This window comes from Galeopterus variegatus, unplaced genomic scaffold, assembly GCF_000696425.1.
Source record: "Galeopterus variegatus unplaced genomic scaffold, G_variegatus-3.0.2 Scaffold1780, whole genome shotgun sequence".
Classification (NCBI taxonomy): Eukaryota; Metazoa; Chordata; class Mammalia; order Dermoptera; family Cynocephalidae; genus Galeopterus; species Galeopterus variegatus.
Window position 1 is genome coordinate 213,100 of NW_007727891.1, and position 12,885 is coordinate 225,984.

General features: G+C 41.9%; 1 protein-coding gene across 2 annotated transcripts in view; it reads left to right on the forward strand.

The window, feature by feature from the left end:
• The first annotated feature begins 11,309 nt into the window (after positions 1–11,309).
• FAM96A (family with sequence similarity 96, member A) overlaps positions 11,310–12,885 on the forward strand; it is a 19,038-nt gene continuing 17,462 nt past the window's right edge. The window contains exon 1 of one of the 2 annotated variants that reach the window (XM_008578909.1): positions 11,310–11,681. In XM_008578909.1, coding sequence (XP_008577131.1) covers positions 11,558–11,681 — 124 coding nt within the window. In that variant the 5' untranslated portion in view covers positions 11,310–11,557. The remainder of the gene's footprint in view (positions 11,682–12,885) is intronic. The other variant, XM_008578910.1, reaches the window with a different exon arrangement.

The following is a 12,885-nucleotide window of genomic DNA, read 5'->3' on the forward strand; positions in this document are numbered from 1 at the left end:
CAGGCTATGTCTAAGGTTAAAAGGCTAATTTTTAATAAGTATTAAAGATATAATTTATATTAGAAATCTAATTTTGAAGCAACAGTTAAAATTTCAGGAATAACTTATTTTGGGAGAAGAAGGGGACATATTGATTACACTGAGTGGCAAAATCAATACTAAAAATAAGCCTTGCTTTATAGTCTATATTTTAAATACCTCTTAGTAGTCAATAAGTCACATAACTATCCATCTGTTTGAAAGGGGCTAAATTTCTAGGCAATAGATAAAACTATTTTCTGTGATAAAAATAGTATGATTGGGATGTAGTAAATAAAGCCAAAGAACTGCCCTGCCTACTTGCCAACTTCCCCTTGCCCCCCGCCTTTTTTTAAAAACATAAAGGAAGCATTCTTCTTTTCTTTTTTCTAGCAGATGGATATCCTAGGATATCCAACACTTGCTTACTCCCTTTGGCTGTTAAATTCTAGCAGGTGGCTCCACTGATAAACCTGTTTAAAAGTTCAAGTGCTTCTGTTTATAATTATAAGAGCATACCAAACAGACCAATACTAATTCGCAGAGAGACACTAGAAAGAACTGCTAGCAAAAGAACACTTTTTTTTTGGCAGCTGGGAACACTTTTGTTAAGAGTATTTTGCTAGGGTATTTGTCAACAATTACCAGACTCAAACCATGAGGCCCAGGCCACTAACACAATTTTCTTAGCTCAAGGAAAGAAAGAGAGATGTGGGCTTGCTGCCCCTCAGAGCTAACATTGCCATTTATTTATTTATTTATTTTTTGTCTTTTTCCGTGTCCGGCAACGGATCGCAACCCTCAGTGTCGCCCCCGTACCAGACTGGGACCGGCAACGGGATCGCAACCCTCGGTGCTGCTCCCGCGCCTCGCTCAGCCAGTGAGCGGGAACCGGTCTGTATGTGGGATCCGAACCCTCGGGCGGGAGCGCCGCCGCGCTTCCCAAGCGGCGCACTATAGCAGTGCACCACCGGGCCGGCCCATAACATTGCCATTTAGTAGTGAAAAGTATTACTATGATTCTGGGCAACTTCCCTTTAGGTGAACCAGTTGTGATTCTTACGCATGGTGCTTAACTGCTCTTTGCTCCATGCAGAACCCATGCATTACATTCAAGGGACCTCAAAAGGGTAGGTACTGTTAAAATCCTCAACTGCATCTAGAGGTTGAATCCAAATTAAATGCTGAGGTAACACTGCTTCTGGAGTACTAGCGTACTCATTCCCCCCCCCCCCAAAAAAAAAATGGCCGGTAAGGGGATCTTAACCCTTGATTTGGTGTTGTCAGCACCACACTCTCCCGAGTGAGCCACGGGCCGGCCCGAACGTACTCATTTTTTGAGGGGAAGTTAGTATACTTTATTTCATAAGGAAAGATAGGGCTAAGGAGTTGTGTGATCATACTAATGTAACCACAATTAGGAATAAGTCAACCCTGAGAGCTATACCCAGATGGTAACGGGGCAGCCATGTAGTCTTTAAAAATTACCCTTGGCATAAAATACTGTTCCTTTTACCACCTTTACTTCTAGGGGAGAAATGAACAAACGAAGCAGGGCAGTGTATTAGTTTTCTATTGATGCTGCAACAAATTATCACAAATTTAACAGTTCAAGCTATGCAAATTTATTATCTTATAGTTCTGTAGAAGTCCAACACAAGTCTCACTGGGCTAAAATCAAAGTGTCAGTAGGACTATGTTCCTTTCTGGAGGTTCCTAGGGGAGAACTTCTTTCCTTGCCCTTTCCGGCTTCTAGAGGCCATCCAAGTTCCTTGGCTCATGCCCCGTTTCTCTATCTTCAAAGCCACCAATGTTGCATCTCTCTATGCCTTTCTTTCACAGTCATCTTCCACAGTCTCTCTCACATTTTTAAGTATCTCTGTTATTACAATGGTCCCACCCAGATAATCCAGCATAATTTCCCTCTTTTTTTTTTTTTTTAAAAAGATGACTGGTAAGGGGATCTTAACCCTTGACTTGGTGTTGTCAGCACCACGCTCACCCAGTGAGCAAACCGGCCATCCCTATACAGGATCCGAACCCGTGGCCTTGGTGTTGTCAGCACCGCACTCTCCCGAGTGAGCCACGGGGCCGGCCCAAATTTCCCTCTTTTAAGGTCAGTTGATTTACAATCTTAATTCCACCTTCAACCTTAATTCCCCTTTGCCACATATCCTAACATATTCACTGGTTCTGGGATTAGGATGTGGATATCTTTGTGGGGAAGTAAGGGCATTATTCTTCCTACCATAGGCAGCAACTTCTCTCCCACCACGTTTCAAAAATGGCACTGATGCACTAAAAGCAACTGTGCTTGGGAGAATGGACATTCAGTGTCCACTGGATTTGGGAAGAGGGTGCTCAAGCAATTGAACTAGAAATTCTTATCTTGGGGTCCATCAGCCACAGAATTCAGGGGGTAGTCTATGAACTTGAATGCGAATAAAATTACAATTTCATTTTCACTATCTTCTAACTGAAATTCAGCATTTTCTTCAGTCATAAAGATAGGCAACAAACCATAATAACAACAGCAGTACCTGAGACTGTAACTAATAGACATTAGGTATTTTTATACAATATGTAAAAAAATCATAAAATTTGATATAGTTGTTATAGATCTCAAAGTATCATTTATGCTCATCTCTATTTAAAAATTACTATTCAAAGCATTAAAAAGCACATTACTAATATAAAATTTTTCATGCGTTAACTGTATTTCAATATAATTGGTTTCCTTTGTAATCTTTTGTATTTTATACATTTAAAAACATTATTCCGAGAATGGATCCACAGCTTTACTGGATTGCTAATGGACCCACAGCACAAAAAGAGGTAAGGAATTTCTGATATAGAGGGAGAGGGACTAATAAAAATAGAAAAGGGGGAGCTGGAAGGGTGGGGAAAATGAGCCAAAGCTGACCGTTGAACTAGTTAAAAGCCATGAGCAAGGCCATTAGAGACCTCAAACTGAAAGGGCATACCATGATCTCTCAAAATTTAGGTACAGACAGTGCACTGAATTCTGTGGTGTAATTTCCCTACTAAACTTTTTGGGCCTCAAACTAACAGAACTTAGAAGGGCCCAGAAAACTGCAGAAGGATCAGAGTACTAATGGGTGGATTATCTTCTAAACTGAAAAAGCAAATCCAGTTTAAATCTGCTCTGAAAGCAGAATGAAGCCCAGCTGTTCGTTTGACTAAGCAAAAGAATAAGCCTGAAAAAGTAGAGCAACAGGCTTTTCCTGGAGACAAGATACTTATGGCTACTTGCTCTAGCGACTCATGATTTACGACAAGTTACTTAAGACTGCTGAGAAGTTTGAGGACTAAGGGAGATAAGAGTGTTCTTTTTCTGCTCTCCTCTCCTAACCTAATGAACTGCAAATGGCCGAATCATCAGAGCTACCTTAACACCCGAGTAAGGGAAGGGGCAGCAACTCCCTACAGAAATCAGAAATCCCACTGCAACTTTTGTTGTTTCTCTCAACAACAGCCCTAAACTCTAATTTTAAATTTTAAGTTGGATTCTTATTAGCTTCTTATCATCTTTAAATAAGTCTTCTCTTTTTGTCCAAAAGTGCTCTATAACTACTTTTATTAGTGTTTCCTCCATAACTCTGAAAGCTGGGTCAACTGCTAGTAAAATTCGATGATCAAGAAATCAATGAGTCTATGTACTTCAGGGAAATCTAAACATATTAGAAATAAAATTTGTTTATTATTTGAGCTGAGCACTAAAGTGTATCTTTGGACATAATACTCACCACTGACTTTTTCAAGAACATTTTTTTTTTTTTTTTTCCAAGTGTATCTTTGGACATAATACTCACCACTGACTTTTTCAAGAACATTTTTTTTTTTTTTTCCAAAGGATGACCGGTAAGGGGATGGCCTGGTGTTGTCAGCACCACGCTCAGCCAGTGAGCAAACCGGCCATCCCTATATAGGATCCGACCCCGTGGCCTTGGTGTTATCAGCACCGCACTCTACCTAGTGAGCCACGGGCCGGCCCTTTTCAAGAACATTTTTACCCGTGGCCTTGGTGTTATCAGCACCGCACTCTACCGAGTGAGCCACGGGCCGGCCCTTTTCAAGAACATTTTTGTCAGAATGTAGAATTTCAACTTCTGATCTTTTGAAAAGATCTGACCACCTTGATGTGATGTTAGTACCAAAAACAAGCAGTTGAGGCACTATGCCGGTAGAAAATACTAAACACTAGAAGGAAACTTATTCAAGAATATTTACTAATATGAGTAGTAAATGACTAAACCATTAACTAAACTAACTAAGCAATACACCTTTGTTTAATGACACTCTTACATAAATTAACTTTCAGAAGTCTAGTTAGGACCAGAGAAAGGCTACTGTCAAGAAACTTATTGAGGATGGGTTACAACTTTGGGAATACCACGATGCGTGTCTTACAGAATAGAGAATTAAAATATTAGCCAGATGGACTATCAATCTCCTTATGGTTAATAAAACTACCAAATTCTGTCCAGATCCAAAGAGGTTATCCTGTAAGCACTCAAAAGGAAATAAACTGGTTTTAAGAAGAGCTGACATAGGATTGTAAAATGGTGTAACCACTATGAAAAGCAGTATGGAAGTTCTTCAAAGAATTAAAAATAGAACAACCATATGATCAATCCCACTCCTGGGTATCTATCCAAAAGAACGGAAAGCAGGGTCTTGAAGAGATATTTGCACACCAAAGCTCATAGTAGCGCTATGTACAATAGCCAAGAGGAAGAAGCAAACCAAATGTCCACTGGCAAATGAACAGATAAATAAAATATGAGATATACATAGGGCCGGCCCGTGGCTCACTCGGGAGAGTGTGATGCTGTTAACACCAAGGCCATGGGTTCGGATTCTATATAGGGATGGCCGGTTCGCTCACTGGCTGAGCGTGGTGCTGACAACACCAAGCCAAGGGTTGAGATCCCCATACTAGTCATCTTTAAAAAAAAAAAATGATATGTACATTCAAAGGAATATTATTCAGTCTTAAACAGGAAGGAAATCCTGTCACATGCTACAACATGGATGAATCTTGAGGACATTATGCTAAGTGAAATAAGCCAGTTACAAAAAGACAAATACTGCATGATCCCACTTATATGAAGTATCTAAAGGCAAATTCATACAAACAGAAAGTTAGAATGGTGATTACCAGGGGCTTGGAGGGAGGGGGTTAAGGGGGAGTTACTGTTTAATGGATTTAGAGTTTCAGATTTACAAGATGAGAAAGTTCTGGAGACCTGTTTCACAACAATATGAATATACTTCACACAACTGTACACGTAAAAATGATTAAGATGGTAAATGTTATATGTTTTTTTACCACAATTTAAAAAAACAGCTGATTTGCCCCCCTTCACCCCATACATGTATTGTTGATCACAGATTTAGGGCCAGATTCTAAAAAAACCATGTCCTTTCCCGTCTAAATGCTAATATATAACTTATAGTTAACTCTCTGTATATTGTCAATTAGGAGCCAACTGCTGTCCAAGACTTATGAATACCAATAAAAGTTATATTGTTCATTAATCTTCAATACCAGTAGATATAAATAACTGACTAATCAAAGCCTAATTATTAAACATACGACATTTCAAGTCCCTTGTTATTCCTTTTTATCCTATTTCAGTTTTTCCAGACATTTCTCTAATCACTACAGGGTTTCAATTCAAGAATACGAGTAATGGGAAAAAATTCTAATTGGTCTGATATATCATCAAAAGAGTTGCTGGATTTGGCCAAAATCTGAACTGAGGATATCATTTATCTATGATTTCCTCCTTCCGCTCAGCATGAGAAAAGCCTCCACAGTTCTTCCCTTTTATTTAGAGAGCAAATCTAATTGTGGTGCTGGCATACTGCTAAAGAGAGACGGGGATATATACAAGAACTCCTAGGAAGGCAATTAAAACTTCAATTATATTGGTTTTTTTTTTTTTTGGTGGCTGGACAGCTGTTAAGCAGATCTGAACCTCCGACTTTGGTGTCATAACTCCCGACTCTAACCAACTGAGCTAAATGGCCAGACCTTCTTATTGATTCAATTCTGATCACTCAGGTTTACAGGTTCATAAATAAGACAAATGAGGTCAAATGAGGTATAAAAATATGTATGCCATTTATCTTTTCTTCTTTTTTTGGGGGGGCAGGTGGCCAGTACAGAAATTAAACCCTGGACCTTGGTGTAATCAGCACCATATTCAAACCAACTGAGTAACCATCCATTCCCTATAGTCTTTCGAACATGATAATTTTAAGAATTAGGAGAGCCAAAAGAATCTTGGCTCCAAATCAGTCTCAATTCAGTTTTATTAAGGGATTAATCCTATCCCAGAACTAAGAAAGTTTTAACTAAAAAGACACATACCTGAATTCAATTCCACATCAGGGATTCAGATAATATACTTAGTTTTAAACTTAGTTTTTATTTATAGGCCCACAAAGTAAAAGGCAGAAAGAAGACGAGGTCTTAGGTATTCTTAAGAATCAGACCTTCCACAAGCTGGTTTTCCATTTTAAAGCAATGACTTAGAATTATTTTAATAATTCTTTTAACTTCAGTCTCTCCCATTCTAGTAACTGGTGTATAGATTCTGAGATGCGTATCATGGGCTGCTCTTTCGATTAGAAATCAAATCACATTTTTATTATTGTATTAACAAAGCCTCTTGGGCTGTAAAAGAGAGCAGATGTGATGGTTAACAGCAGCAGCTGTTATATCAATGTCCAGACAATTACACACATACTATAAATTAGTTTTAAATTTTACATGCCTCAGCTTTCCAGTTCTTCAATAACCATCTCTTTGCCTCCAACAGGCAACAAAACACAACATGAAGATTAACTTAAATCAATAAGATGCTACTGAAAGTCATGAAGTGTCTACTTTGATGGCTTTTAGCTAACCTTATTACTAGCTTTGATTTAGATAAACTGTATTACCTATTTTTTAGGGCTAATCAACTTTCCTTATCAATTATTAATTTTGTAAGTTTTTTGATTCTTAGAGTAAGTCCACTTTACAAAATGCTCAACAAATACAGCTGAAATCCTCAAAACAGTTTATTACGTGGAAAGAACTATTCTAAGTGCTTTAAAGGTATTCTAATTTAATCCTCACAGTAACAGTGGAGCTAAATGCTATTATTATTCACATTTTATAGCTAAGGAAACTGTAAAGAGTAATTAAGTACCTTGTCCAAGGTTAAGCTAGCAAGTAGTAGAGCTTAGATTTAAATCAGGCTTCAAAGCCCACACTCTTAATTACTTTATTCTTCAACGTTGCTCCTTAAAATAAAGAAGTGTTTTTATCCCCTATCTTCTCTGGCTCACAATTAGAGCATTTATTGGAATATAATTTGTATCTGATAGTTATTTAACAAGACAGTCACAGTTCAACTAGTGAGAAATTGTTGGGGTCTTGGCTTCCTGAAAATTAACATCAGGGCAGGGAGCTTGAAAAATGGCTTACGAGTGGCATTTTAGTTTCCTTCACAACTCAATTTTCCTGGATCAAATCTAAACAAAAATAATTATGCTTTCTGTGGTAGAACAAGGTCATTCTGACCCCCTCCTCCTTCCTCTAGCTGGAAATCAGACAAAGGATTTTTACCATCTTACAAATGAGAGGTACTGATGCCTCCATAAGGTAACTTGGTGAGATCAATCAAATCACAGCCTCCTGAACTTCTTAGAGAACCCTAGAAAATAACTCCTCACCCTTCCAGGTACCTTTTTGGAAAATAAATCAACATTTGCCTATACGACCAATCACTTTCAGTGATTTAGATACTCAGTCTGAATATCTATCATCCCAGAGGTTACCAACAGTAGCTATTCTCCATGACTTATGGGAGAATTACTAAAGGAATAGACTAAAGATTTACTTTAAATGCGATAAAGACTAATCTAAATTAGCGGCAAGAATTATTATTTCCCAGAATAACAGATTCATTAGACAGTTTGAGCTGTAATATTAGTATCAGCAAGCACTTCATGAGCTAGGATTATGGACTCAATTCCTGAATACAGTACAGGGAACATTCTCACGACTGTCACTCAAAATATCTCCAAAGGGCCGAGCCCCGTGGCGCACTCGGGAGAGTGCGGGGGTAGCGCTCCCGCCACGGGTTCGGATCCTATATAGGGATGACCGGTGCGCTCACAGCGCTCACTGGCTGAGCGCGGTGCGGCCGGTCTCAAAAAGGATAAAAAAAAAAAAATCTCCAAAATACTTAACCTTTTTATGACATAAATGAGGTGAGCCTTAAACTTTTTCAGACACATGCTGCATATTTAAAGGTATTTTATTTAGTCATTTACATTTTGAGTAGCTACTATGAAGAGAACATTATCCAAGATAGAAAAATTCACAGACCCAGCACTGAAGAAGTTTACAACCTGGAACTAACCATACCAAGTGGTATGAGTCAGTATTCTCATAAAACAGCCTAAAACATCACCAGTGGTTCCAAAACTGATTACTGATTTCCATATTCCACAGATAAGATTAGTTTTTTCCAATACCTAACTTTTATTAGAAACCCAGATATTTGACTGTGGGAAACACCACTTCCTCCTCACATTTACAAATTTGTTCTCAGTGAGGTACTTGGGCACTTTAACTCATCCCTTTAAAAGGGACAAATCTTTCTGGTCTATGTAGCGATTTATCTGGCCTTCTCTCAATAGGCCTCTGGCCCGATTTTCCTAGCGATCAGAGGCGAAAACCTAATTTTTACAGACTAAGATCCAGAAAGGGTCTTTAGTATTTACCGGTGAGAGTGAGTGCAGAGCTCAGGAAAGGATACGTGAGCGGGTCAATATCCCGAGCTACTCCTGATAACATCATTCATCCTAGGAGCAGTAAGGCGTGTGAAAGGAAGGTCTGCATCCCATCCCCTTGGACCGGACCAGCAAAACAGCCCCGCGGATGGTTGGGGTCACCACACGGCAGGGCCAAAGAACGGCCTCGGCTCTTGGCTGTTAGGGACCTCGGCAGCAAGCCACCACTCCCCTCACTCCTTACTCTTCCCGCCCGGGGCCAGGAAGCCAGGCCCTACGGCTCAGCGCTCATCCAGGGCCCCGGAGTCCAGCCTGCTGACACCGAGGCGAGGTCTCACCGGGCCCACTCTGCCCAGCCTCCCCTACCCTCGCTTAGCATCTTTTCCCTCTTGGGGCGCCCTCCCACCCGCTGCCCCGAACGGTGCCCCGCGGCGGAAGCCGCAACAACAACTTTATAAAGAGATAGCGCCGCGAGCAAAGCGTTACAACGGTGCGAGGAGTGAGAGGCCCGCGACATACCCGGCGGGACCCGCGGAGCGGGGGCGCGGGGCGCGGGGGCGGGGCCTAGGCGCCGGAGGCGGAGCGCGGCCGGGGCCAGCGGCCGAGGCCCAGCAAATCCAAGCCCTGTACCCCAAGCGCCGAGATCTTAACGAGGGGGCCAGAAGGGCAGAAAAGGAGGAGGTGGGGCTGCTCAGGTTCCCAGGGTCCTTTGTGCTCTGGATAGCTTTATCTAACAGGCTTCCAAGAAGATTTCGTTTGAAAAAAGGAGTATGTAACTAAAAACGTTTGCTCTATACACCACCTACACCAAGCACGGTGCCCTTGGTATCTTTTTGGACAGCTGGTTGGTACAGGGAACTGAACCTTCAACCATGGCGTTGCAAGGCAGCACTCTGACCAACTGAGCTAACCGACCAGCCCAACAGTAGGTATTTTTGATTGACTTCCTTGAATAGACTGCAGAGAAGTTTTGCCACTTATTCTCTGGACAATTTTCAGTTAATTCATTCAAGAAATATATATTGAGCATCTACTGTGTGCCTGGAACCTTGCTATGTGTTTAAGATACAGAAATAAAGAAGTTCTTGGACTACTAGGTGCTTGCAATTTAATGAGGAAGACAGGCATTTAAGTCAACAACTCAACGTGTTCAGTGCTATAGTGTGCTGTGGGAGCACAGTGAGAGAGCATCAATTCTACTTAGAGAAGTCAGAAGGCCTCATAGGGGAGGTGAGACTTCAGTGTCCTAAATTTGGTGTTGGAAAGAAGTTAGGATTATCCTCTCAATTACTGTGGAGTAAGTGGAGAGGACTAGATGACAGGGAAAAATTCTTAAACTCTGAACAAAATCTTCCTGGGCCCTAAACTATTCACTGACTGGTGAGCCTAAAGTGTAAATAAGTAGACAAACAATACTGGAATTTAAAGATAAATGGGTATATTATTATGAGATAACTCTGCAAGATAATCCTGTCTTTCTTCTCTCTCTCTCTCTCTCTTTTTTTTTTTTTAAGATGACCGGTAAGGGGATCTTAACCCTTGACTTGGTGTTGTCAGCACCACGCTCACCCAGTGAGCAAACCGGCCATCCCTATATGGGATCCAAACCCGTGGCCTTTATTAGCACCGCACTCTCCTGAGTGAGCCACGGGCCCGCCCTGACTTTCTTCTCAATAGAGATGAAACTTGTCACCAACTTTGACAAAAGGTTTAGTTGTTTCTATCTGAAAATTCCTCAACACCAGGGGTTAGCTCCCTCACAGGTCTGTGAGCCGCACGAGGGCAGGGCCGTGTCTTCTGGTATACTTGGCGCCTACAAATCGCGCCTGGCAAATTAAAATACCCAATTAATGTTTGAGATTTGACTGGAAGGATGGATGGATAAAGCAACGTCATCAGCCTTGTTACTGGCATCCATCACTGCCAGGAACACCAGAGGTCATAAGATACTCTTGTTAGGATGGCGATCTCCATAGTATCACCATTGGACACACTGAACACAGGGAAAGTTCTCCCGATCTAAGTTTTCTTTGAGGGAGATTGGCAGAAATATTCAGCCCGTAGCTGGTAGTTGTGCTGGATTGTCTCTAGAAGACGAGAACACCGAAAAAGCTTCCCCTCCCCATGCCTAACTAGTGTTACTGGCTTCCCAAGACACCCCGTTTAACCGCAATGGAAACCCACTTCCGGCCTGATCAGGAAGTAAAAATTTTGTGTGGAAGCGGCTTCCTCGGAAAAATAACTAGAGTCTTTGTGCTAAAAGCCTCCTCCAGCACTAGGAACTAATATCTTCTTTCCCCTACCTCCTCAGGATTCATCTTTAGCTTATCGCGGGCGCAGAGTGAAGCAAACAGTGGCGAGTAACAGACCGTTACAATCCTCCCCCGTCCCCAACGGGGACTACAAGTCCCAGAATACACTTCGCCGTCTTCAGAGGATAACGGTCCACACATCCCAGCATGCAATGCGCCTGACGGGTCGCGAGGATTGCTTTTTATGTCCCGCCGAAATCGAGCAAAGCATGCTGGGGCTTGTAGTCCTTGCGGCTCTCTTCCCTAGGTCCTCCGCGCTACTTTGTCCGGTTCCACCTATTCTCTGCTCCTCTGAGCCTTTAGGCTTGTCTTGGTCCATGTGAAGACAAGGAAGTTGATAAATCCCGAAGTCGGCTGCTGAGAGACGGTGGCGCGGGTGGGATAGTCGCCAGGGATGGCGGAACGTGAGAATGGAGCGGGTGTTCGGGCTGCTGTCTTGGACGTTGAGCAGAGTCCTGTGGCTCTCGGGCCTCTCTGAGCGGGGAGCTGCCCGGCAGCCCCGGATCATGGAAGAGAAAGCGCTAGAGGTTTATGGTAATTGATTTTACCCACTATAGCATTTGGCGTTATACGTGGAGGCCGGGGGGGATTAGGGCCTCTCCTGAGGGTTGGGAGTGGAGACCCGGGTTTCTGCCGGATCTCGGGAAGTGGGAAGCGTTTTCTTCGCAGTGCTAAGTCACGCGGGAGTGTGGGTTCTTCTGGGGCTCGGGTTCTTCCTAAACTTGGGGCAAGCCTAGCTTCTGGACACGCACTCCTCCTCCCGCCACCGGTGAGGGCATTGCTGGGTGATGGCCGAGTTGGGGACTGGCCCAAGGTCACGGCCACCCTGTTCTGCTGCAAAGTCAATAAGCAGAGGTCACCGAGAGAAGAGGCTTCTCATAGCGAGACCTTGAATTTACAGTTCCTTAACACAGTCAAGCCTAAAATTCTAAAAAGAAAAAAAATATATACGTACACGCACACAGATACTTCAAATAGGAAAAATAGAATTAAAAGATAATAGAATCTTTCCATGAACTTTTTGAAGACCCTTCTTGTATACATATACAAACATATATTCTCTCTATGTATTATTCTCTGTTTAACACTTAAGACCATCTTCATTGTACAGATGAGGAAACAAAGGCTATGGTTAAACAACTGCCTGGAGGTCACACTGCCGGCAAAGAACAGGGAAAAAAACCAAAGTCCATGTCTTCTGATTCCAAGCTTAGTAAACTTTCTGCCACTTCACAATTTGCCTCATAGCTCTCTTTTTTTGGGAATTATGTAGTATTGTTTTGAAAACTAATTTATTAGTTATTGGGTGTAACATTGAGAGATCTAACCATAAGAATATAAATATAATTTGGGCAAGGCCAGTAGAAGGAAGTCAGGGATGGGAAAGATCTTTGGAGCTAATCTTGTTTATCTTGCTAGAGGCAGGACTGACAACCTCAGCCAGATGATAATTATGAGTGTAATCATTGCCACAAAGTAGATGGACACATTTCTGTCCTGCCCGACCTCTATCTACAGCATCTGATGATTGCAGGGCACTGGGATACAACTTTGGAAGAGAGATGATTCTAGTCTTCGAACTTAAATTAGGGAAACCTATCTATGCAAAAATGTAGTATGCAGTAGAAGGCCAAAAACTTGAATAAGAGATACAGAAATTCGGAGAAATGAGAGATCCTAATCTTAGACTGGGGTGGATCTGGAAAGACTTTAGAGATGAGTGTCTTGAATTGGGCCT